The sequence below is a fragment of the Ovis aries genome, chromosome 15 (genome assembly GCF_016772045.2).
Source record: "Ovis aries strain OAR_USU_Benz2616 breed Rambouillet chromosome 15, ARS-UI_Ramb_v3.0, whole genome shotgun sequence".
In the NCBI taxonomy this organism is placed as follows: Eukaryota; Metazoa; Chordata; class Mammalia; order Artiodactyla; family Bovidae; genus Ovis; species Ovis aries.
Genome location: NC_056068.1, coordinates 78,000,625 through 78,028,607, shown reverse-complemented (window position 1 = coordinate 78,028,607; position 27,983 = coordinate 78,000,625). Strand labels below are relative to the sequence as shown.

The 27,983-nt window shown below is 41.1% G+C and overlaps 1 protein-coding gene across 1 annotated transcript in view; it reads left to right on the top strand.

Moving 5' to 3' along the window:
- The first annotated feature begins 5,058 nt into the window (after positions 1-5,058).
- LOC114118559 (fatty acid desaturase 2-like protein FADS2B) overlaps positions 5,059-27,983 on the top strand; it is a 39,266-nt gene continuing 16,341 nt past the window's right edge. Inside the window, exons 1-4 of the mRNA XM_042233544.2 lie at positions 5,059-5,619; positions 14,821-14,931; positions 24,520-24,717; positions 26,841-26,942. Coding sequence (XP_042089478.1) covers positions 5,299-5,619; positions 14,821-14,931; positions 24,520-24,717; positions 26,841-26,942 — 732 coding nt within the window. The 5' untranslated portion in view covers positions 5,059-5,298. The remainder of the gene's footprint in view (positions 5,620-14,820; positions 14,932-24,519; positions 24,718-26,840; positions 26,943-27,983) is intronic.

Here is a 27,983-nt window from a genome sequence, read left to right as displayed (position 1 = left end):
ATGGACATGCTGCTGCTGCTGCTAAGTCACATCAGTCGTGTCTGACTCTGTGCAACCCCATAGTTGGCAGCCCACCAGGCTCCCCTGTCCCTGGGATTCTCCAGGCAAGAACACTGGAGTGGGTTGCCATTTCCTTCTTTGATGCATCAAAGTGAAAAGTGAAAGTGAAGTCATTCAGTCATGTCCGATTCTTTGCGACCCCATGAACTGCAGCACACCAGGCCTCCCTGACTCATCTCTAGGAAGAGTCCACCCAAACCCATGTCCATTGAGTCAATGATGCCATCCAACCGTCTCATCCTCTATCATCCCCTTCTCCTGCACTCAATCTCTCCCAGCATCAGGGTCTTTTCAAATGAGTCAGCCCTTCCCATCAGGTGCCAAAGTATTGGAGTTTCAGCTTCAACATCAGTCCTTCCAATGAACACCCAGGACCGATGTCCTTTAGGATGGACTGGTTGGATCTCCTTGCAGTCCAAGGAACTCTGTTTGTCACAGTTTAGGCACCACCTGTTTGAATAGGCAGCTACCAGTACCACGACTTTCAGAATCTCTAATTACAGACCCACTCATAATTCACAATGGTCCAGTTTATGTTTACGGTCAGAGTTTCAGCTTCCAGTTTATCTTGAACTAAAACTAAGTCTGTGGAAAGCAAACAGAAAGGGTCAGGATAAACTGGCCAGCTTACAATGATAAAAACAACATTTTTAAAAAAACCCGCATTCCTTGGCCTTGTCATATTACTGATTCGTGCCTTCACACATAAAAGTGGGGTTTGTCTTACATTCTGATTAGATAGTACCTTGAAACTTCTGAGCCAAAAGTAAGAATTGTTATTTTCTTTATTGAAGGATGGTGGTAACTGATTTTTCACCAGGAAATTGTAAAAGCAGAGCAATCAGTTTGTGCTGTTCTTTACATACATATGATCCTTTCATCAGTAGTCCCTGAAGTGAAGTGAAGTGAAGTCGTTCAGTCGTGTCTGACTCTTTTGCGGCCCCATGGACTGTAGCCTATAGGGCTCCTCTGTCCACGGCATTTTCCAGGCAACAGTACTGGAGTGGGTTGCCATTTTCTTCTCCAGGGCACATTTCTGAGCCAGGGATCGAACCCGGGTTGCCTGCATTGCTTGTGGACGCTTTACCGTCTGAGCCACCAAACAGGCACATAACGAACATTAGTGTGTAATGAAATATACTAAGTATGAAGAAAATACAAGAGAGTTAAAGAAACCTTCACATGACTCCTTAAATGAGTCTTAATGTCTATATAGATGTTGTCCTGGCCAGGTAAAGCGAGAAGGTTCCCAAACAAAGTATACTGTAGAATCAAAGTTTTTGTGCAGCAGAAGGAAGTTTCACGGCTGAGAAGTGTAACTATGTCTAGAAGACTAGTCATTGTGAAAGTGATTTGCCTGTCCTGCCACTATGAGCTGTGAAAATAAGAGCAAGTTACTAAAGCATTTAGTGCTTGTCTCATAGGATTGTTGTGAGGATTAACTTTTCTAATGCACGTGAAGGGTTAGGGTTAGTTAGTTAGAATACTACTGGCACATCTTTGGTGCTTAATAAACGTTTTCTTATTGTTACCACTGTCAAATCATCATCACCATTATTTCGAACAAAAGTGCTATTCCTGGCAGTGTTTCTTTTACTTGTGAGAGGAGAGCTCATTTCGTTTATCATCATACCACAAATATCGTGATTCAGATATGGCCCAGGTGCCAAGGAGTAAGTTCAAAGATCACGTACATTAGGTTTCTGATAAGGTCATGGTAGATGTCATAGGCTTAGCTGAGGAAATTCCTTTCTTCAAAATACCACATGCTGTTTTTACATAATCATATACTCCCCCACCAAGAATTACCAATTCTACTTGGTGCCATAAAAGATTTCTGCTGGCTCTGTCATTCAGCCCAGTCCCCACCATGGAGTCCATAAACCAGAATCCAACTTCATTCTTTCAGAATAATATTCCAAAGCAAGAACCAATCTCAAAAACACAACTCCACACCACAGAGATAGCTAAGTTCCAAATTGAGTATTATTTCCTGCCTATTCTTAAGACTTTGGCTCAAGGGATGAGACCAATGCTCCCTTAGGTTTTGGTAGGAGTTAGAATTGTTTCTCTTCCTGTTAATCGTTTATCTCTTCAGTCAGTTACCAGCCATGAGGACATTATCATTTTGAACCAGAAAAATCCATCCCCAAACCAATATCTTTGTGGATTCTTTTATTTCTAGCTTTGCCAAGGACCCTAATCTTGCTTCTCCTGTACAAATAGGGTTCTTTGTATTAAAATTTGCCAGTCACTGTCTAGGTGGCTAGAATGCAGATATAAAGGTCATGATCCTTAATAAGTGTCCCTGGGTGAAACTCAGGTGATTAAAATGAACACATACAACATTGTAGGAACCAGCACAAGGCTGGCACAAGATAGATGCTCAATGTGAGCACGTTCGGATGAATTTTGTCTCTTACACTGCTCCATAAGACACTAATTATATTTGACTGGCTTGATCTTAAAAAAACAGCAATTATATATGATTTAACCTAATCAGCATTCTGATGGGATTAATCATTGGGTATTGTTGGAGTATAGGGAAATAGCTACATGGAATAAAGCCCTGGCTTTTAAAAATTCAACTTTTTTCCTTGTTAGAAAAGCAATATATCAGAGAAGAATCTTAAAGAATAAGTTCATTTTGCACAATTTCTCCACTTTAACTGCCACTCCTCATGTGCAATTCATCATCACCTCTCCCTTGGAGTACTGCAAGAGCTTCTTAACCGGCTTCTCTGCTTTCATTCTTCTTGCACTTGGGCATGAACTTGGGTGAGCATACATGTACACATGTACATGGACATGAGTTTGAGCAAGCTCCAGGAGACATCAAAGGACAGGGAAGCCTGGTGTGCTGCAGTCCATGGGGTCACAAAGAGGTGGACATGACTGAGCAACTGAACAGCATAAAAGAAAAACTGAACACATAGGAGACTTCCCTGGTGCTCTAGCAGTTAGGGGTTTGCCTGCCGATGCCGCGGACACAGATTCAATCCCTTGTCCAGGAGGATCCCACATGCCATGGAATAACTAAGCCACAGCTACACCACAACTACTGAGCCCACACTCTAGGGCCAACAAGACAGCTGCCAAAGCCTGTGTGCCTAGAGTCCATACTGCACAGCAAGAGAGGCCACTTCAACAAAGAGCATCCCTTGTTCACTGCAACTAGAGAAAGCCCGTGCTAGGCAATGAAGACCAAGCACAGTGAAAATAAAATAAATAAATAACTAAAAATAAACAAACGGGGCCTACGTAAAAGCTTTCCACAGCAAAGGAAACCACCAACAGAACAAAAAGGACAACTTACTGAATGGAAGGAAATATCGGTAAATGATATGAGCAAAAAGGGATCCAAACAACATAAACGGCTCATACAACTCAACCTCCAAAAAACAAACAACCCAATTAAAATATGGGCAGAAGAAATGAATACACATTTTTCCAAAGAAGACATGCAGGTGGACAACAGATATATGAAAACATGTTCAACATCGTTAGTCATCAAGGAAATGCAAATGAAAACCACAATGAGGATTAAAGAAAAGGAAAAAAGAAAGAAAAGACAAAACCTCAAATTGTAAATAGAAATAAGAACAAAGTAACATATACACAAAAGAAACGAAAACAGAACCAAAAACAAAACAAAACACAAGAGAACCAGAGAAACTAAAGATACCAAAAAAAAAAAAAAAAACAATTTTTTAAAAGCTAAAAAGAAATAAATAAATAAAACAAAACCAAAGTAGAGTGCCAACTGAAGAATAAAGCAAAGAAAACAAAACAGACGAAAATTATCAGAAATCATTAAAAGATAATTAAAATGATTGAAAGATGAAATCTTCACACTTTTGGAAATAGGGATGGCTCTTGAGAATTTGGGCTTCCCTGGTGGCTCAGATGGCAAAGCATCTGCCCACAATGTGGGGCAGACCCAGGTTCAATCCCTGGATTGGGAAAATACCCTGGAGAAGGAGATGGCAACCCACTCCAGTATTCTTGCCTGGAAGATCCCATGGACAGAGGACCCTGGCAGGCTACAGTCCATGGGGTTGCAAAGACTTGGACACCACTGAGCAACTTCACGTTCTTGAGAATATTATACTAAGTGAGAAAAACCAAGCAGAGAAAGACAGCTACCATATGACTTCACTCCTTTCTGGATACAAACGTGAAATGTTAAAAACAAACACACAGTGCAGTGGCTCCTCGAGTGGGAGTGCGGGGAGGATGGTAGAATGGGTAAAGAAGGTCAACTGCATGGCGACTGATGGAAAATAAAACTTTTGGTGGTGAGCATGCTGTACTGCTTCAGAAGTTGAATTATAATTTCCCACACCTGAAATTTATATAATGTTGTAAACCATGTAACCTTAATAGGGTGTTACAAACATTTTAAAGTCAAAAATGCTTTTTTCAGAAGTTTAAAACCCTTAGGGAGAAATAACAGCTGTCAAAAGAACAATTTGCTGTATGACCGAGGGAATTCAAGCAGGGGTTCTATGACAGTCTGAAAGGGTGGGATGGGGAGGGAGATGCAAAGGATATGGCCGTACCTGTGGATGATTCTTGTTGATGTATGACAGAAAGCCACAAAATTCTGTAAAGCAATTATCCTTCAGTTCAGATTTTTTAAAAGAAAATTTTTAAGTAATCTGTGAAAAGCAGAAGGAAAGGAAAATTTCCAATCTTAACAACAACAAAGAAAGAACATTTCCCAATTCCAGGAGGCGTTCATAGCCTCCTAGAGGTTTTGCAAGCTTCTGCTCCTGTGTTGAGTTAAAACAACTCTTCCTTTCAATGGGGGAGAGCTAATGAGCCTGACCCAGCATGATGCCAGTGCAGACAGCAAAGAAGGAGCCCAGCCCCTCCTCCCAGGGGTCAGGCCACACCATTCCCTGGGCTGTGATTGGCTCTAGCTCTTGACTAAAGGACACTTAATGACGAATAAGAACTCTGCTAAAAGATCAGCCAGCAGAGAGAAGAGAGAAAGGTAGACCAACGTTCTGGAGTGCGGGGAAATTCTTCATCAGGACAAAAAAGACTCAGGACAGAGAGGTGAGAGGCTGGGAAGGAACTAACTATCAGGTTTGCCAAGAGTCAAGTAGGCTAAACAGTTTTCTTTGAAGGCTTCTTACTTCACAGGAGAGGGAAAAGGTCATTCTGTAGTTCAGTCAGGTGAGAATTAGAAATTCCAGGTGTCAAGTCAGAAATTCTAAAAGTACAAAGACAATGGAGTTTGAAGAAAAGCCTGAGGGCAGTGGGAGCCGTGTAGATGAGAACCAGCTGGACCTAGGTGAGAAGCATCAGGCAAACAGGAAACCAGGAGCAAGTGGGAAAGCCAAGCTCTCTGCAAGGCAGCAGGCAAATGCAAAGTGCGACTTGCCCAGAAAAAGCCTCAACAGGTACACCTGGCAGGAGATCCAGAGACACAATCAGAAGACTGATCAGTGGCTGGTGATCAATCGCAAGATCTACGATGTTACTGGCTGGGCGGACAGGCATCCTGGTGGGCGGCAAGTCCTCAAGCACTACGCTGGGGAAGATGCCACGGTAAGGAGCTCATAGCCTGCCCTCTCGCTCTCTGTTCCAGGTGCTGGGTGGCTGGGACCTTGGCTGTCTTTCCAAAACCATTTCAAGTACCCGTTCAAGCTCCATGATCACTCATCTCCTCCCAAACCAACTTTTCAGTATTCCTATCCAGCAAAAACTTGAAAGCTAATTAAGCCTCAAGGTCTAGCTATTATTTGCACTGGCTTTGGGGTGGGCTCAGATGCTGACAGTAGATACTATGTGTACTGGTTTTTGTTTGGTTTTTGGTTCTTCGTTGGTTTTTGTTCTTGGCATTATGTTTTTTGTTTTATTTGTTTGGTTTTGAAATGTAGTTATTGTCTTATAAGAAGAAAATTACAAATAGGTGAGTAAATTCTGGAAAAAATGTCGTGACTCAAGTAGAAATTTCTCAGACTCCTACAACTGGAGTGCGTGAAGTAGGCAGCAGTCCATCTGGCGAGCATCAGAATGTTGAGCGCTGTTTGAAGCGTACAGTGACACAGGCTTTTAGACTTTGTAGAGCTCTTTTTAGTCGTGCAGTTCATTCAGTGGGATACAGGTGATACAGCCCACTTTTATGGAAGAAGTAACTGAAATCAGATTGGTTAAGTGACTGACTCAAATTCACCAAGCCAGCAGATCTCAAATTGAAAACACTTATCTTTCTTAACTTCAGTCTTAACCACTTTCCTTCACTGGTTTTCCTCATGACTCTCCACCACCAAAATAGCTGAAAAAAATGGACTTTCAATGGATGCCTAACATCATGTATGTTAAGTAGCTTTCAGTTCAGTTCAGCTGTTCAGTCATGTCTGACTCTTTGCGACCCCATGAATTGCAGCATGCCAGGCCTCCTTGTCCATCACCAACTTATGGATTTCACTCAAACTCATGTCCATTGAATTGGTGATGCCATCCAGCCATCTCATCCTCTGTCGTCCCCTTCTCCTCCTGCCCACAATCCCTCCCAGCATCAAAGTCTTTTCCAATGAGTCAACTCTTCGCATGAGGTACCCAAAGTAGTGGAGTTTTAGCTTTAGCATCAGTCCTTCCAAAGAACACCCAGGACTGATCTCCTTTAGAATGGACTGGTTGGATCTCCTTGCAGTCCAAGGGACTCTCAAGAGTCTTCTCCAGCACCACAGTTCAAAAGCATCAATTCTTCAGCCCTCAGCTTTCTTCACAGTCCAGCTCTCACATACATACAGCCACATTCAACTCTTTGCGACCCTATGGACCACATCCTACCTGACACCTCTGTCCTTGGGATTCTCCAGGCATGAATGCTAAAGTGCGTTGCTGTGTTCTTTTCCAGGGGATCTTCCTGTCCCAGGGATCGAACCTGTATCTCTTACCTCTCCAGCAATGGCAGGAGTGTTCTTTATCATCAGCACCACTTGGGAAGCCCTAAGATACCATAAACACATTCTATTCACATATTAAAGATTAAAAAAATGATGCTAACACATGAAAATAATGTATCTCACAGTCCACAAATAACAGAGACAAATTTTAAGATCAGATAGGTTTTTTACCATAAAGCACTTTATAACTGATCTTAAAAATAAAATTTCCATTTAATATTGAAGAAGGAGGTTTCTCCATCCTTAAATATATTTAGGAATCCCTTTTAAAATATTCTATAAGAAAGTTGGTTTTAGCCCAATTAGGAACTTTTTCTCCATATTATACACACAAAGAAATGGAGAATAAAAGGTGTCAAATAAACTAATTCAAGATCAGAAAATTAGCATATTATCGAGTACAAATTTAAACAGATTATTTTTATGTTACCCTTATTGTTTTCATGTTAGTATATAATTTTTCCAACTGGTTTCAAAGCATAGGACTAAAAATATTGATTCATGAAGCTCTGCTCTGTGAGTGTTACCTGACTGGTAAAAACAGAATACACAAGCATACGGCAAGTTTGCAAAGTAAGAAAGATTTTGGGTTTTGACACTAGCAACATCTTCTTTCCCCAATTCTCATTTTCTCCAAATGTCTCAACTTCTCTGTCTAATCAGGGTCTTCTACCGTCTTTTTGTCTCGATTCTGTAGTCAGAGGAATGCCTTTATGAACAGACCCTTCCACATTTCCACCACTCCAGTCTGATCTTATATTTTCAAAGCAAAGCTCAACCTTTTCCTGGGAAAGTGTGCATGAGCTTGTAGTCCATGATGGGAGTCTCACATGTGTCAGGAAGACCCTAGGAAGCCAGAGAGCTCAGGATAGAAGAAGCCAAGTGACAGGCACTTGTGTAAGAATTGAGAGAAAAATTAACAAAAATAAAGGGAAAAAAATACTTGTTGATAAATAACAGAAAACCACAAAATTCTGTAAAGCAATTCTACTTCAATTAAAAAAATAAAGTGGCAAAAAAAGAGGGGAAAAAATACCACAGATCTCATCTCCACAACACAAAGAAAATATGGACGATGCTTTTCTAACACAAGTCACAGAATCAGCTCAGAGGATGTGTTAGAAAAATATGTACCTTCAACCACCTTGAATATAACTGGTAGATGTAGCTTGCAGAAAGCAGGTCAGCTGATGAATTTGCAATTTGCTGGTGAGTTTTTAATCTCCCAGAAGTTAGAGAAAGACCACGATTCTGCATCCAATTCTAGTCAACAAGGAAGAATTGATTAATAAAATAGAAACAATCAGAACCTGTGGGAAAATACCCATGACACCTCAGGATTTGTTTCTTAAGGATGAGCACCCTGAGCATGGTCAGTCATGTACCCTAGCCTTTTAGAAGGCAGATCCAGAATGTTCAGAGGAAAGTCCCCAGTGGATGATGGCTAGAGAAGACGGAAGGGTGCCAGGAGAATTCTGACAACTGCGGTATTCCATGGCCACTCAGAGTCCATGGAGCCTGAGGTACGGTATACTGGTTAGATAAGCCTGGGAAAGTCCCTGAAATGCTCTGGAACTCAGCTTCATCCTCTGCATAATGGGAACAACCGTGCCCATCTAATTAGAAAATGAGACTAAAGCTTGTAAAGTGTTTAGCATACTGCCAGACACCCTTTTCATTAAACCATAGCTATTGTTATTTGTATCACACCTCCATAGACTCAGAGGTGTGCTTAACATTTCCTGTTTACCACCTGCTTAGAAACACTGATTGTTTGCTGCCAACTCTTTGGGAACAGAGGAGTATGTGGTGGGAAAACGGCGAGACTCTAGTCAGAGAACCTGAGGTCAGATGCTGTCTCTCTACAGACTAAAAAGTGTTTGCAGGTGGTGCCCTGAAAGGCAACTGTGCACCAAATATGATCTCTGTGCACAAGCCCTGGACCATAGCTGCACCTGCCCAGAGGGGGGCATCTTTCCTTATTTACATAGAAACTCTTCTCCAAGCGTCCATCCTTCTCATGAAAAGTACATAATGATACGAAGGTAGCTTGTTCCATAGGGCCACTCATTCATTCATTCATTCATTCATGTGGTCAATCATTCCAAAACTTTTTGAGGTGTCCAGTCTAATGATTAAGAGTACAAATTTGGGCATGAAAGAGGTGTGGTTTGCATCTGGTCTCCACCAATTACTAGGAATGTCCTGAGGAGCTTGCTGAAGTCTTGGAGCCTCAGCTCCTTTATCTAGAAAGTGGGATAATGATACTTCTATCTTAGTATGAATGTCAAAGTCAGCAGAGATAAAATAAAGGTTTTCTTCTTATACCTGGCACAGATTAAACACTCAAAAATGACATTTATTATTCCTTAGTTATTCTGAGATAAGTTGTCATTTTGTCCAAAGAATTTTACTAAGAGTTAGTTAGTTAGTTCAGTTGCTCAGTCATGTCTGACTCTTTGCCACCCCATGGACCACAGCATGCCAGGCCTCCCTGTCCATCACCAACTCACAGAATTTACTTAAACTCATGTCCATTGAGTCAGTGATGCCCTTCAACCATCTCATTCTCTGTCATCCCCTTCTCCTCCCACCTTCAGTCTTTCCTAGCATCAGGGTCTTATCAAGTGAGTCAGTTCTTTGCATCAGGTGGCCAAAGTATTGGACTTTCAGCTTCAACATCAGTCCTTCCAAAGAATATCCAGGACTGATTTCCTTTAGGATGGACTGGTTGGATCTCCTCGCAGTCCAAGGGACTCTCAAGAGTCTTCTCCAACACCGTAGTTCAAAAGCATCAATTCGTCAGCACTCAGATTACTTTATAGCCCACTCACACATCCATACATGACTACTGGGAAAAAATCATAGACTTGACTAGATGGACCTTTGTTGGCAGAGTAACCTCTTTGCTTTTTAATATGCTGTCTACGTTGGTCATAACTTTTCACCCAGGGAGTAAATGTCTTTTAATTTCATGGCTGCAATCACCATCTGCAGTGATTTTGGATCCCCCCAAAATAAAGTCTGACACTGTTTCTACTGTTTCCCCATCTATTTTCCATGAAGTGATGGGACCAGGTGCCATGATCTTCGTTTTCTGAATGTTGAGCTTTAATCCAACTTTTTCACTCTCCTCTTTCACTTTCATCAGAGGCTCTTTAGTTCTTCACTTTATGCTATAAGAGTGGTGTCATCTGCATAACTGAGGTTACTGATATTTTGCCTGGCAATCTTGGTTCCAGCTTGTGCTTCATCCAGCCCAGCATTTCTCATGAGGTACTCTGCATACAAGTTAAATAAGCAGGGTGACAATATACAGCCTTGACGTACTCCTTTTCCTATTTGGAACCAGTCTGTTATTCCATGTCCAGTTCGAACTGCTGCTTCTTGACCTGCATATGAATTTCTCAAGAGGCAGGTCAGGTGGTCTGGTATTCCTATCTCTTTCATAATTTTCCACAGTTTACTGTGATCCACATAGTCAAAGGCTTTGGCATAGTCAATAAAACAGAAAAATATGTTTTCCCAGAACTCCCTTGATTTACTGATGGTCCACCAGATGTTGACAATTTGATCTCTGGTTCCTCTGCCTTTTCTAAATCAACCTTGAAAATCTGGAAGTTCATGGTTCACGCAATGCTGAAGCCTGGCTTGGAGAATTTTTAGCATTACTTTACTAGCATGTGAGATGAGTGCAACTGTGCCCTAGTTTGAACATTCTTTCGCATTGCCTTTCTTAGGGATAGGAATGAAAACTGACCTTTTCCAGTCCCATGGCCCCTGCTGAGTTTTCCAAATTTGCTGGCATAATGAGTGCAGCACTTTCACAGCATCATCTTTTAGGATTTGAAATAGCTCAACTGGAATTCCATCACCTCCACTAGCTTTGTTCGTAGTGATGCTTCCTAAGGCCCACTTGACTTCACATTCCAAGCTATCTGGCTCTAGCTGAGTGACAATACCATCATGATTATCTGGGTCGTGAAGATCTTTTTTGTACAGTTCTTCTGTGTATCCTTGCCAACTCTTCTTAATATCTACTGCTTCTGTTCCGTCCATACCATTTTGTCCTTTATTGAGCCCATCTTTGTATGAAATGTTCCCTTGGTATCTATAACTTTCTTGAAGAGATCGCTAGTCTTTCCCATTCTATTGTTTTCTCTATTTCTTTGCATTGACCCCTGAGGAAGGCTTTCTTATCACTCCTTGGTATTCTTTGGAACTCCACATTCAAATGGATATATCTTTCCTTTACTCCTTTGCTTTTCACTTCTCTTCTATTCAAAGCTATTTGTAAGCCCTCCTCAGACAGACATTTTGCCTTTTTGCATTTCTTTTTCTTGGGGATGATCTTGCTCCCTTTCTCCTGCACAATGTCACGAACCTCCATCCATAGCTCATCAGGCACTCTGCCAGATCTAGTCCCTTGAATCTATTTCTCAGTTCCACTTAATAATACTTACAGATTTGATTTAGGTCATACTTGAATGGCATAATGGTCTTCCACACTTTCTTCTATTTAAGTCTGAATTTGCTAATAAGGAGCTCATGATCTGAGCCACAGTCAGCTCCCAGGCTTGTTTTTACTGACTCTATAGAGCTCCTCCACCTTTGGCTGCAAAAATATAATATATCTTTTATCAGTGTTGACAATCTGGTGATGTCCATGTGTAGAGTCTTCTCTTGTGTTGTTGGAAGAGGGTAAGTCTATTATACAAGACACAAGTGCATCAATTCCTATTATAGAACATATTGTTTATTTGATTGTTTTTTCAAAATATATGATTTAAACTAATGCACAATGCTAATAACTAGTCAAGGCTTAGACCTTCTCACCTAGAAAAGCTTACCTATGAAAAGCCAGAAACAACCTATATGTCCAACAAGAGGAATTAATCACATAGATTACAACATGTCCGTATGAAGCATCCTGTATGCTAAGTTGGGCTAAGTTACTTTAGTCACCTCTGACTCTGGGCAACCCTATGGACTATAGCCCACTAGGCTCTTCTGTCCTTGGGGATCCTCCAGGCAAGAATACTGGAGTGGGTTGTCCTGTCCTCACGTGATTAAAACCTAAGGTGGGGAAACACTTTACTAACTGCCCAGCATGCACATACTGATCTTAACATCCTCCCAAAACAATCTTGTGTCACCCTTCTTTCAGGAAAAGAACTGTACATGTTAAGGCTGGAATGGACCTTTATGGCTTCCTGGCTGTAAAGCCACATAGCCTTGAGTTCAATTCCTGGCTCTCCCACTTACTGTGGCAATGTTCTGAGATTTGGAGTCTTTATATGTATAACAAAGATGATGGAACCTCACAGAAGTAAGCTGATGATGATGAGTTGGCCCACAGAGCACCTTGTACACAGGATACACTAAAAACATGGTGTTACTCCTTCTCCCCGTCATTTACCGCTGGACTTTCTTCAGGAGGAGCATCCTTGTCAAATAAAGATAATTTAAAAAAAACAACAACTCATTTTTGAAGGTCTTTTGAGAAGATTTCACAACTTACTCAGTATCTAGACTCTAATAGTGAATTCCTTCAAACTGAATATTCTAAGACTGCCTGAGCCATATTTGCACTGCCCATTAATGCAATGAAAAGAGTTCCACACAGCAGGGCAATTCTTACTCTTCTGGAAAACTCTGTAGGTCTTCAGGCTCTGTTGTCGCAGTATTGACCTGTGAATCTTGCTGAAGATCAGAAGAAACAGTGAACTCAGAGGAATATTAGCATCAGCACACTGTTCCAGGGCTCTGGGTGACTTCTCAGAGTAAGAAGCAAGTCCAGGGCCTCTCCCCTGCTCTGCACCCTGACCTTGATCCCTCAGAGAATTTCTCGCCCTCCTCTGTTCCTTAACAGCAGGCAGACCATGATTTTCCAGTATGGGCCACCCTGAAATGTTTTAGTCACATGGTTAATCACCGAATGACTCTCATCCTGGTTAGGTAAACTAACTTTAGGGTCATTGAATGTGACAACGAAAACACATCTTTGAAAGCAGCATTTCCCAAGGGGGTCAGAGCAAGTGTGCAAAGGCAGAAGGAGCAGCAGGTCCTGGACTGGTTCTCACGGATACAAATCCCTTCTTCCATCACTGAATCCAGAAGAGTGAGTCTAAAGAGTTGATATTGCACCCTTCTGAATAGCCTCATTCATGTTATATATATACATACAAGCCTATACATATGAAAATGCTCCATGTGTAGGTTTGTATGTAGTTCTAGATGTATCTAAAGTTGCTTTAGATTTTGACGATGGAGGATTCATTGTCTTCACTAAAACAATTCAGAGCTCACTCCGAGTGGAGTATGGAAAGAAAATCTCTGAACTGTTATATTTTATTGAAGAGAAGGAAGGCAGGTGGCTCTTATCCTGCGTATCTTAGTCATTCAGCCTTGTACAACTCTGCAAGGCTGTGAACTGTAGCCCATCAGGCTCCTCTGTCCATGGAATTCTCTAGCCCAGAATACTGGAGTGGGTGCCATTCCCTTCTCCAAGGGATCTTCCCAACCCAGGAATCTAACCTGGGTCTCCCGCATTGCAGGCGGATTCTTTACCATCTGAGCCACCAGGGAAGCCCAGAGGCACACGTATAGGAAAGAGAGCTAATATGTTTGAGAATTTACTATAAACCACTCAGATTCTAATCAACTCACTTAATTTTTATAATAACTTTATAAATTGAGTAGCTATTACCATCACTCCCGTGTTAGGGAAGAGAAAACATGAGCATGGACTGGTTAAGAGATGTGTCCACAATTACACAGCAAGCATAGACTTATGTGTAGGAAGGCTGCTCGGGGATCCAGTTTCTTAATCAGCACTCTGCAACACCACCACTCCAGGGTATTGTGTGTGGATTCTACATATTCAAATTAATAAACCTTGGTTATTTTTCTTCATATTGACCATTCCTATTCTCAAAACCATAATAGCAAGAAGCCCAGTATCTTACTCTTGGAGAAAGCTCCTTCCCCCAAAGCAGTTTAAATCCCTCGAGGAAAAAAAAAAAAGTCTATATCTTATTTCCAAACTTAAGCAGGACATGAGAATCAACACTGCTTCTCATAGCCACTTGGAGTTACTACTTAACATGGGAGTGGAGTTGGAAAAATATAGTGGATCAGCTCTATTTTGTGCCTGTCTCCAGCACCTACAGAGAATGCTATGGTGTTATTTGTTGTTGTTGTTGTTATTTTAGAAAGAATGCTAAGGCTTCTTCAGTGATAAACTTAGCCAAGAAAGTGCCACTTTAGACAACTAAGGGTTTGAGGGCTTTGCTCCCATGCTCTCTTAGACATTTGTTATCATCATCAACTTTAACTTGTCTTTCCTTAGAAATAATTCAATTGCCTCTGTCCCCTGGTCCTTGACCAAGAACTAAAAGAGAAACTGATAGATGTGGTTTGTATAGGCAGTCTTGGTTGCTGCACGCTCCAAACAATGTGGGCAACTTCCACACCAAGCCTGAGGTTTGTCTCTAAAGATTCACAGTGGCCCACAATCTCAAAGCCAACTACTTCTTCTCATGCTCAATAAAATAAACAACGATCTCTTCCAATGCTTGGGGATCAACTTTACAGGACTTGCCTAGTAAGCCATGCACTCAGTGGGTGGATCTCCAGTGTGAGGCTCTCATAGAAGAATTTCAAGGGTAACTCTGATCAGTGAACTTGAAGTGTCAACCTAGAGTTAGAAGTAAATGCTCTATAACATAGTCTGTGCTGATTCCTAAGGTCGGTACAGAACGAGGTAAGAAAGGGGAGATAATCTGTGTGTAAGCATGTCATTTTTAAGCCTCTAACAGTTCTCTCTGATTCACAGGACGTCTTCAGAGCCATGCATCCGGACCCTGACATTGTGCGGTTGTACCTTAAATCACTGCTCATCGGAGAGCTTGCTCCAGAAGAGCCCAATCAGGAGAGAAACAAAAATGTGAGTGAGGTCTTGGGACCAAAAAGTGTGTGGAGGGATGAGGAAGAGGTATATTTCAGGGCCAACTTATCATTTTCCGTGGAAAACCAGCCATTCTGCCTGGGAGGACCTGCAATAGCATAAATGCTGCTAAGTCACTTCAGTCATGTCCGACTCCATGCGACCCCATAGACGGCAGCCCACCAGGCTCTCCTGTCCCTGGGATTCTCCAGGCAAGAACACTGGAGTGGGTTGCCATTTCCTTCTCCAGTGCATGAAAGTGAAAAGGGAAAGTGAGGTCACTCAGTCATGTCCGACTCTTAGCAACCCCATGAACTGCAGCCCACCAGGCTCCTCCGTCCATGGGATTTTCCAGGAAAGAGTACTGGAGTGGGTTGCCATTGCCTTCTCCAAATAGCATAAATGAGTGGATTCCAAATATTTCAAAATAATGACATCCTCCTGAGATCCTCAGAATTCTTAAACCTCTGAGAAACAAAGGAATGGGATGCTTGGCCCTGTGCCAAACAGTAATTCCATGTTTCTACCTACTTCTTGCCACACAACTTACAAGTAACTTCTTTTTCCATGACTGCTTATAATTGTTTGATGTTCCCTGTTAAACCAGTTTCCATGAGAGCAGAGACTATGTCAATTTTGCTCATCCCTCAGTCCTCAGTACCTACCGGTGCAGGATTGGACCTGTAGTAGGAATTCCATAAATAGCTGTTGAATCAATGATGTGACTATATCCTAATTATAGTTCTTTTTACAATTGGAGAAATTACAGTTCCAGGAGAATAAACTACCTTCTGTAAAGCAAAGACAGGAACTCCAGTTCACCTCTTCCTGGCTCCAGACCTTTGGGTATTCCCCACGAAAAGCACCACTTTTTTATTTCACCAAGACTTTGGTTGACTGAAAAACTGTCTTCAAAGGGCAGGGCCTCCATAAGACTAGAATTCACTAGAATGGTTGCACACAAAGCTTAAAGGGATTTTAGGTAATATTAAGCACTTTTTTTTTTTTTTGCACTTCATGTTTTAAAACAGCTTACAATTGTACCATTCTTTTGAAATACTTTGTACAAGGTGGTGATCCAGATATCACTGTGCGGCAGAAAGAATATGAATTATATTTCCATTTTAAGAAATGAAGAAACAAACTCACAAGGGGATAGCAGGAATCTGAGGAAAGAGGACTGGTTAAGTGCAGGCCCAAGACGAATACTTAGGCTGACTCCTGAGGTCCATGTGCATCCCTCAAGGCTGTGTGTCAGGAAGCAACGCACTGTACTGAGACGAGTGGGCCATCAGGCACACAGCCTGGACACAGCCCGGTTCCTATGACAAGGTGTAGGAGCTGAGATATTGTTGTTCGGTCAGTAAGTCATGCCTGACTCTTCGCGACCCTGTGAACTGCAGCACACCAGGCCTACATGTTCCTACACTATCTCCCAGAGTTTGCTTGAGTTTCCATTGAGTCCATGATGCCATCCAACCATCTCATCCTCTGTCACCCTATGCTCTTCCTGTCCTCAACCTTTCCAGGCACCAGGGTCTTTTACAATGAGTTGGTTCTTTCTATCAGGTGGCCAATGTATTGGAGTTTCAGCCTAACCATCAGTCATTTCAATGCAAATTCAGGGTTGATTTCCTATGGGGCTGACATGTTTGATCTCCATGCAGTCCAAGGGATGCTCAAGAGATTTCTCCAACACCACAATTCAAAAGCAACAATTCTTTGATGCTCAGCCTTCTTTCATGTCCAACTCTCACATCCATACCTGACTACTGGAAAACCCATAGCTTTGACTATATGGACATTTGTTGGCAAAGTAACGTCTCTGCTTTTGAACATACTATTTAGGTTTGTCACTGCTTTTCTTCCAAGAAGCAAGCATCTTTTAATTTCATGGCTGCAGTCACCAGCTTCAGTGACTTTTGGAGCCCAAGAAAATAAAGTCTGTCACTGTTTCTATTTTTCCCCATCTATTTGCCATAAAGTGATTGGAGTGAATGCCATGATCTTCAGTTTTTGAATGTTGAGTTTGAAGCCAGCTTTTTTACCCTCCTCTTTCACCTTCATCAACAGACTAATTCCTCTTCGCTTTCTGCCATTAGAGCGGCATGATCTTATCTGAAGTTGTTGATATTTCTCCCAGCAATTTTGATTTCAGCTTCTGCTTCATCCAGCACAGCATTTCACATGATATACTCTGCATATAATTTAAATATGCAGGGTGATAATATACAGCCTTGACATACTCCTTTCCCAATTTGGAACCAGTCCATTGTTCCAAGTCTGGTTCGAACTGTTGCTTCTTGACCTGCATACAGGTTTCTCAGGAGGCAGGAAAGATGGTATAGTACTCCCATTTTGTTATGAGTTTTCCACAGATTGTTGCGATCCACAAAGGGTCAGAAGAAACAATAAACCCAGAGGAATGTTAGAGTAGTCAGTGAAGCAGGTTTTGTTTTTGTTTTTGTTTTTTTAAGTCTCTTACTTTTTCCATGATCCAACAGATATTGGTAATTTGATTTTTTGATTCCTCTTCCTTTTTTCAAATCCAACTTGTATATCTGGAAGTTCTCAGTTTATGCACCGTTGAAGCCTAGTTTGAAAGATTTTGAGCATTACCTTGCTAGCATGTGAAATGAGAGCAATTATGTGGTATTTTGAATGTTCTTTGGTGTTGCCTTTCTTTGGGATTGGAATGAAAATTGATTTTTCAAGTACTGTGACAACTGCTGAGTATTCCAAATTTGCTAGCATATTGAGTGTAGCACTATAATAGCATTATCTTTGGGGATTTCAAATAGTTCAGCTGGAATTACACCACCTCCATTAGCATTAAATCACCTCCATTAGCATTTTTCATATCAGTGCTTTCTACGGCCTACTTGACTTCACACTCCAAAATGTTTGGCTCTAGGTGAATGACCATACCATTGTGGTTATCTGCATCATTAGAGCTTTTTTTGCATAATTCTCTTTATTCTTGCCACATCTTCTTACTATCTTCTTTTCTGTTAGGTCTTCACCATTTCTGTCCTTTATTGTGCCCATCCTTGCATGAAATGTTCCCTTGACATCTCCAATTTTGTTGAAGAGATCTCTAGTTTTTCCCATTCTATCATTTTCCTCTACTTCTTGCTTTGTTCGCGTAAGAATGCTTTCTTATCTCTACTTGCTATTCTCTGGAACTCTGCATTCAGTTGGGTATATCTTTCCTTTTCTCCTTTGCCTTTCACTTCTCTTTTTTCTCAGATATTTGTAAGGCCTCTTCAGATCCCACTTTGCCATTTTGCTTTTCTTTTCCTTGGGGATGAGTTTGATCACCACCTCCAGTACAATGTTGTGAGCCTCTGTCCGTAGTTCCTCAGGCACTCTATCAGATCCCATCCCTTGAATTTATTTGTCACTTCCACTGTATTACTGCAAGTTCCTACCTGAATGGCTTAGTGGTTTTCCCTACTTTTTTCAATTTCAGTCTGAATTTGGCAATAAGGAGTTCGTGATCTGAGCCATAATCAGCTCCCAGTCTTGTCTTTGCCGATGTATAGAGCTTCTCCATCTTTGGCCACAAAGACTATAATCAATCTGGCTTCAGTACTGACGATCTGGTGATGTCCATGTGTAGAGTCGTTTCTTGTGTTGTTGGAAGAGGGTGTTTGCTTTAACCAGTGCATTCTCTTGCCAAAAATCTGTTAGCCTTTGCCTAGTTTCATTTTGTACTCCGAGGCCAAGCTTGCCTATTACTCCAGGTATCTCTTGACTTCCTACTTTTGTGTTCCAATTCCCTATGATGAAAAGGATATCTTTTTTTGGTGTTAGTTCTAGAAGGTGTGGTAGGACTTCAGAGAACCATTCAAATTCAGCTTCTTCAGCATTAGGGGTCAGGACATAGATTTGGATTACTGTGATACTGAATGGTTTGCCTTGGAATCGAACAGAGATCATACTCTCATTTTTGAGACTGCACCCAAGTACTACATTTTAGACTCTTTGGTTGACTATGAGAGCTACTCCATTTCTTCTAAGGGATTCTTGACCACAGTAGTAGATACAATGGTCATATGATTTAAATTCACCTATTCCCTTACATTGCAGTTCACTGATTCCTAAAATGTTGATGTTCACTCTTGCCATCTCCTGCTTGACCACGTGCAGTTTACCTTGATTCATGGACCTAACTTTCCAGGTCTCTATGCAGTATTGTTGTTTACATCATCAGGCTTTACTTTCCCCACTAAACACACCCATAACTGGGTGTCATTTCTGCTTTGGCCTAGTCTTATATTCTTTCTGGTACTATTTCTCCACAGTTTCCCAGTAGTATATTGGACCTCTACTTACCTGGGTGGGGCTCATCTTTCAGTGTCATAGCTTTAGCCTTTTCATACTGTTCATGGGATTCTTGGACAAGAATGCTGAAGTGGTTTGCCATTCCCTTCTGACCATGTTTGGTCACAACTTTCCATCAAGGCCCATCCGTCTTGGAACCCTGACTTTGAAGGGCTTGAGACTGTGGGATATGAGTCTAGGCCAGTTACCAAACCTGTCTGTGGTTCAGTGTCTCTCTGTGTAAAATAGCAACAATAGAATCAACCATATAAGTGTTATTGGGAGATTACTGAAAGCGTTAAAGGCATTTAAAGTGCTTAGAACACTGACCAGAATGTAGAAAATGTTCAATAAACTTTAGAGACTACAATTATCATAAACTCAGCAGTCATGCAAGTAACTTGCAAGCCTCTAACTTTACAGAGTCATTTAGGGCAGGACGCACTAGGGCAAAAAGAGGAAATGATGCAGAGCTTTGTTGTTTTCCCTAAATATTTTCTCTAAGGAAAACATAATCCCATTCATGGTTGAGAGCTATAATTGTTCATTATCTAAAACAGTGTTGATCCCTGAGGGTAAAGAGATGATATGAATTTTCTTTGTGCATCTGTGATTACCCAGAGATATGTATATAGACAATTAGTGTTTGAGCACAAAACTGAATGTCAGGAAGTACAGGCTAAAGTCCAGCTTCCATCACTTGCTGAGGATTTCACATTAATCACTCTTCTGGGCTTTAGTGATCCCCAACAGTACAGTGACTGTGATGGTAAAATCAGCCAAGCTTGGAAACACCCTGTCGCTGTTGTTCAGTTGCTAGGTTGTGTCTGACTCTTTGTGACCTCATGGACTGCAGCACGCCAGGCTCCCCTGTCCTTCACCATCTCCCAGAGCTTGTTCAAACTCTCATATCCACTGAGTCGGTGATGCCATCCAGCCATCTCATTCTCTGTTGTCCCCTTTTCCTCATACCTTCAATCTTTCCCAGCATTAGGGTCTTTTCCAATGAGTCAGCTCTTCCTATTATGTGGTCAAAGGATTGGAACCTCAGCTTCAACATCAGCCCTTCCAATGGATAGTCAAGACTGATTTCCTTTAGGATTGACTGGTTTGATCTTCTTGCAGTCCAAGGGATTCGAAAGAGTCTTCTCCAACACAACAGTTCAAGCATCAATTCTTCGATGCTCAGACTTCTTTATAGTCCAATAGACTATAAAGTCCACTAGAAAAACCATAGCTTTGACTAGACAGTCACTTGTTGGCAAAGTAACATCTCTCCTTTTTAAAGTGTTGTCTAGTTTTGTCTTTTCTTCCAAGGAGCAAGCCAGGTTCAGTTTCATGGCTGCAGTCGTAGTCTGCAGTGATCTGGGAGCCCAAGAAAATAAAAGTCTGTCACTGTTTTTATTGTTTACCCCATCTATTTGTCATGAAATCATGGGACCAGTTGCCGTGATCTTCATTTTTGAATCTTGAATTTTAAACCAGCTCTTTCACTCTCCTCTTTCACCTTCATCAAGAGGCTCTTTAGGTCCTCTTCACTTTCTGCCATACGGGTGCTGTCATCTGCATATATGAGGTTTTTTATATTTCTCCTGGCAATCTTGATTCCAGCTTCTGCTTCATTCAGCCCAATATTTCTCATGATATACTCTGCATAGAAGTTAAATAAGCAGGGTGACAGCATACAGCCTTGATGTACTCCTTTCCCAATTTAGAACCACTCAGTTGTTCCATGTCCAATTCTCTTACTTCTTGACCTACAAACAGGTTGCTCAGTAGGCAGGTAAGGCGGTCTGGTATTCCCAGCGATTGCAGAATTTTCCACAGTTTGCTGTGATCCACATGGTCAAAGGCTTTAGCACAGTGATTGAAGCAGAAGTAGATGTCTTTTGGAATTCCCTTGCTTTCTCTATGATCCAACAGATATTAGCAATTTGATTGCTGGATTCTCTGCCTCTTCTAAATTCAGCTGGAACATCTGGAAGTTCTTGGTTCACGTATTGTTGAAGCCCAGATTGGAGAATTTTAAGAATTCTTTTGTTAACGTGTGAAGTGACTACAATTGTGCAGAAGTTTGAACATCCTTTGGCATTCCCTTTCTTTGGGATTGGGATGAAAATTGATTTTTCAGGTCCTGTGGACACTGCTGTGTTTCCCATGTTTGCTGGCATATTGAATGCAGCACTTTAACAGCATCATCTTTTAGGATTTGAAATAGCTCAGCTGGAATTCTATCACCTCTGCTACCTTTGTTGGTAGTGATGCTTCCTAAAGCCTACTTGACTTCACACTCCAGCATGTCTGGCTCTAGGTGAGTGATCGCAAAACCATCATGGTTATCTGGTTCATTAAGATCTTTTTGTATAGTTCTTCTCTGTATTCTTGCCACCTCTTCTGGATATCTTCTGCTTCTGTTAGGTCCATATGGTTTCTGTCCTTTATTGTGCCCATCTCTGTATGAAATTTTCCCTAATTTTCTCGAAGAGATCTCCAGTCTTTCCTATTCTATTGTTTTTCTCTATTTCTTTGCATTGATCAGTGAGGAAGGCTTTCTTTTCTCTCCTTGCTATTCTTTGGAATTCTGCATTCAGATAGGCATATCTTTCTTTTTCTCCTTTGCCTTTCACTTCTCTTCTTTTCTCAGATATTTGTAAGGGCTCCTCAAACACTGCTTTGCCATTTTGCAGTTATTGTCCTTGGGGATGATTTTGATCACCACCTCCAGTACAATTTGTGAACCTAAGTCCATAGTTCTTCAGGCACTCTGTCTATCAGATGTTATCCCTTGAATCTATTTCTCACTTCCACTGTATAACTGCAACTGATTTACTTTAGGTCATACATGAATGGCCTAGTGGTTTCCCCTACTTTCTTCAATTTCAGTCTGAATTTGGCAATAAGGAGTTCATGATCTGAGCCATAATCAGCTCCTGGTCTTGTTTTCACTGACTGTATAGAGCTTCTCTATCTTTGGCTGCAAAGAATATAATCAATCTGATTTTGGTATTGACTATCTGGTGATGTCCATGTGTAGAGTCATCTATCATGTTGTTGAAGGAGGGTGTTTGTTATGACCAGTCTGTTCTCTTGGGAAAACTCTGTTAGCCTCTGCTGAGATTCATTTCATATACCAAGGCCAAGCTTGCCTGTTACTCCAGGTACCTTTGACTTCCCTTGCATTCTAATCCCCTATGATGAAAGAAAGCTAAGCACTGAAGAATTGATGCCTTTGAACTGTGATGTTGGACAAGACTCTTGAGAGTCCCTTGGACTGCAAGGAGATACAACCAGTCCATCCTAAAGGAGATCAGTCCTGAATATTCATTTAAAGGACTGATGCTGAAGCTGAAACTGCAATACTTTGGCTACCTGATGTGAAGAACTGATTCATTTGGAAGGACCCTGATGCTGGGATAGATTGAATGTGGGAGGAGAAGGGGATGACAGAGGATGAGATGATTGGATGGAATCACCACCTAAATGGACATGAGTTTGAGTAAGCTCCAAGAGTTGATAATGGACAAGGAAGCCTAGTGTGCGGTAGTCCATTTGGTCACAAAGTGTCAGACACGACTGAGCGACTGAACTGAACTGATGATGAAAAGAACATCTTTTTTTGGTGTTAGTTCTAGAAGGTCTTGTAAATCTTCAGAGAACCATCCAGCTTCAGCTTCTTCAGCATTAGTGATCAGAGCACAGACTTGGATTACTCTGCTCGTGAATGGTTTCCCTTGGAAATGAACAGAGATCATCTTTCATTTTTTATTTTGCACCTAAGTACTATATTTTGAACCTTTTGTTGACTATAACACTTGTGTGATCTGTGAAAGTTATCTGAGGCCACCAGCATTCTGATGTTCATGGGGTCTTTAGAGATGAGCCCATCCAGACCCTTCCCAGGTATTGGATCATTTAAAAGTTGTATCAGTGAATTTTGAAATGAATTTTCTTGCTTCTAGGATTGTTCATAGCTTTTTTAAATTAATGTTTCAAATTTTACTCTTTTCTTTTACATCTGAACAATCAAATTTTCATTCTTATACCCTGGTCACTTTCTCAACAGTCTGAGTTTCAAACCCACTATAGTTATTAAGGTAAGGAGATATTTCTTCCCAGGCCTTCTGCTGACTCTCGAGTATGTGCAAGTTCATAAATCCATGCTAGCACTTGACGTACATATGTAAGCACAGTACATGTACACAGAGTAAGGACTCCTTCAGCCAATAGACACACCACAAATACCACAGGACACCCTGTCTCGTTCCTGCAGAGCTTCTGAGCATCTCACAAGAAATTCACCCTTTGAGCTAATCTAAGTGAATGCTATCTCTCATAGAGGAGTCTTTTGCACACACTAAACAGATGATAACATAGAAAGTAACACAGATCCGTATAGATAGCAAAGTTCCCCAAAGTATACTCAGAGATCAAACAACACATTGATTTAAAAAGGCAATTATTATTAATAGCTACACACTTCTACATACAAAACAGACAAACAACAAGGACCTACTGTTTGGCAGGGATCTATATTCAATATCTCATAATGGTCTACAACGGGATAGAATCTGAAGAAACAATATGTGTGTATATATATATATATATATGATTTGCTGTACACCTGAAACCAATACAACATTGTTAATCAACTAAACTTCAATAAACCTTTTTGTTTGAAAAAGTAGAAAATTAATTTAAGGGGTTTTCCCTGGCAGCCCAGTTGTTAAGACTTCTCCTTTCAATGCAGGGGGTGCAGCTTTGATCCCTCGTCAGGGAATCCAGATCTCACATGCTTCACAGCCCCCAAAAAATAAATAAAATAAAATAAAAGCAATATTGCCACAAATTCAATAAAGACCTCAAAAGAAATTATCTGCATCAAATTTGTTTAATTAATCAGTTTTAAAAAGAATTGTTAAAGTTATGTATCTGTTCACTGAACCTCCCCCATCCCCCCAAAAAGAAGTAAGTTATAAGTCTCATTACAATGTGAGGACAGTTTACAAATCACTACTCATTTGTCTCTTCTCCAAAAATATATATATATTATCATAACTTGTTTTAAGCATGTTGCTTTCTGTTAATTTTTTAAGGTTTCGTTTTCTTGTTTAAATTATGCCTAATTAAGTTTATTAAATAAATAAATGTCTATTCATAAAATTAAGGTATCATACACTGATAAAATAGATTAATAATATATGCTCATCTGTGCTCCCTCTCCACTGAAGGAACTAATTCCTTTCTTGCATGCTTATTTCACAGTCCCGGTTGGTGGAAGATTTCCAAGAACTGCGGAGGACATTAGAGACCTTGAATATGTTCAATGCCAACCTGGGGTTCTTCTTCCTTCACCTTGCCCAGATCTTGATTTTGGAGGCCCTGGCTTGGGTAATAATGTGGCATTTTGGCAGTGGCTGGCTTATCACAATATTCATTTCTTTTCTTCTCACAGTTGCTCAGGTAAGTAGGTATCTTAAGCCCAGGCAGTGGCTCTATGGGAAGCCTCAGAATTTTTCTTCTCTCTTTACACTGGTATCAGTGGCTGCCTGGCACTTCCCATCAAGCTAAGTTATCAAAACCCACAGGGCCCCAGTTCTCTTATCTGTAACATGGGGTAACAATTTTTATGGAAATATTCTGAGGAGAACTAAACAAGTTACTCTGTAGAGTACTTAGCACAGAGACTGGCATGTGGTAAATATCCTTGACAGCTGCTGCTCTTTGCCCGACGTTATCCGCACAATGTCAGAAACTGCAGTTCCTTTCTCGGCCACGTAACCTTCACCTTTGTCTTTCGTTCATTAACCAACCAACATTTCTCATGGTTGTTCGATGATTTTGTTAAGACTATAGGCACACACGTGAGCTTATTTTGTTCTCTTTTTAATCGCTCAGTTGTTTCCAACCTTTTTGACCCCATGGACTATAACTGGCTCCTCTGTCCATGGATTTCCTCAGGCAAGAATACTGGAGTAGGTTGCCATTCCCTTTACCAGGGAATCTTCCTGACCCAGGGATCAAATCCGAGTCTCCCACATTGCAGGCAGATTCTTTTCTGTCTTAGCCACCACGAAGAAAGGAAGCCCCACATTAATTTATACCTATACGTGTGTGTGTGTGTGTGTATTACTATTTATACATGCTGTTTAAACATGCTTCCACTTAAAAAAAAGATTCTACTAAAAAGAAGTTATATATCTGTATTTTTTTAAATTCCCTGAGACCCTAGCCAAAAGCCTCATTTCACCAATACTTATCAATACACCAGTCTATGAAGAGAGTCTATTTATTATTACATGATAATAGGATGGTTTTTCCAGTGGTCATGTATGGATGTGAGAGTTGGACTGTGAAGAAGGCTGAGTGCCGAAGAATTGATGCTTTTGAACTGTGGTGTTGGAAAAAACTCCTGAGAGTCCCTTGGACTGCAAGGAGATCTAGCCAGTATATTCTAAAGGAGATCAGCCTTGGGATTTCTTTGGAGGGAATGATGCTGAAGCTGAAGCTCCAGTACTTTGGCCACCTCATGCAAAAAGTTGACTCATTGGAAAAGACTCTGATGCTGAGAGGGATTGGGGGCAGGAGGAGAAGGGGACGACAGAGGATGAGATGGCTGGATGGCATCACCGACTTGATGAACGTGAGTTTGGGTGAACTCTGGGAACTGGTGATGTACAGGGAGGCCTGACATGCTGCGATTCATGTGTTGGCAAAGAGTTGGACATGACTGAGCAACTGAACTGAACTGAAGGATCATGTATTCTACCAGAAATGGCAATTAGCAACTGGCATGTAGCAGGCCAATTGATAAATCCTTTGAATGAAGCACAGATCTCTGAAGATGGCATTCTATGACCACAACATTGTATTGGGGACACAAAGGGAAACACACCTGACCCTGCACTTGGGAAACAGTCTTCCAGGGGAGGAGCTGGTCATTGAAATATCTAGACATGATATAAGGCAGAAGGAAAAGAAACAAGCATATGCTGTTGGAGCAGAAAGAGGTATCTAATTCTAATTGAGGCAATTGGGGTGATTTCATGGAGAATTAACATCAGTGTTAATTACAAAATTTTATCTGCTCATTTTTTTCTTGAAAAGTCAACTTGCTTTATTCTTTGAAAAGCAACTTTTGGAATCAAGAAAGGAAACAAATATTTGACTGCTTAGCATTATCAGGAATTTTACGTGTATTCAGCTGCAAAACAGCTCAATGAGTAAGGTATATTATAATCCCTGCTTCTCAAACAAAGAACTGGGTTCAGAGGTACCGACTAGCTTGCCAAGAGTTGTATAACTTGTAAAGTGGTGAAGGACAGTTTAGAGCCCTAGTCAGCCTGACTCCAAAGGCATCCTCCGTCCATTCCACGCTGGAGGTTGTGACAGTTGAGAGAAGAGTATTGTCAACTAACAGAACCACCTGTGCAAAGGCACAGAGATGGGAAAGAACACAGCAAGTGTGGCAGATGCACACAGAGCTCTCTCAATATTCCCAGGGGTTCCCAGGTCTACCAGAGGGCTCACTTACTACTTTCTTCTTAACTTGTCAACTTCTCTGACAGTAATCCTGTCTCTTCTAGGCTCAGGGTTTATTTCTGCAACATGACATGGGGCACCTTTCCATATTTAAGAAGTCCAAGTGGAACCGCCTGATGCACAAATTTGTGATGGGTCATCTCAAGGTACAGAATGTTCCAGGAGTATGATGGGATTCTGAAAGTCATTTCACTAAGCAGTGCTTTCTACATACACTTATCAGCAAAAAATGTTACTACACACCCCACAAGTAAATGTAAATATACTAACAATGTAGTAACTATATGTACACACACACACACAAACATTATAACATATATGCTAAAATTAGAATTTTAAATGTTTAGGAGAAATGGTTAATTTTATTTAAGAAGTTCTGTTTTTTCTTAGCCAACAAACTATTTGGCCCAATCCCTGGTACACCATTAAAGAACCACTTCTCAGGACATATACCCTACAAAGGCATGAGTAGAGATATTCTTAGAAGGGGTCTGGACCTGTACTTCTAGGAGGCTAGGGGAATCCAGCAAACCATTTAATCCTGGGAAGACAATGTACAAATAAAAGAAATGATGCAGAATAGATAAAAGTTTAACAAAAGAGAGAAACTATGGAAAGTTAGATGGCTCGGTTTAAGAGTTGAGGGTTGCAAAACCCAGACTGCTGGAAAAAGCAGGGGCAGTTGGTCTTATCCCCCTCAGATATGCTCCAGAGGGACAGGAACACTATCCTATGCACCCCTGAAATGCAGGGCCTAACAGAGTGCCTAACACACAGTAGGCCTTCAATAAGCATTTGTAGAATGCATGAAGGAATGGATGGATGGATAGAATGATGGATGGATAGATGGACAGATGCTAGATAACAGGACATGGACTGATGAAAGTAGGTTTTAGCCCAGGCTCTGATAATGCTCACTGTGTAACCCTGAACAAGTCAGATTCTATCTCTGGCTCTCAGTGTTCTCATCTCTAAAACTAGCACTTCAACAGGATATCAGCTTTTCTATGATGTTCTAGGATTTGGTGAGAAACCAAATGACAGAATGATCTCTGTTCGTTTCCAAGGCAAACCATTTAGAATCACAGTAATCCAAGCCGAGCTAACTCTGCTAGCCTTTGCCCTGCTTCATTTTGTACTCCTTTTCAGTATTCTTGCCTGGATAACCCCATGAACAGGATGAAGTG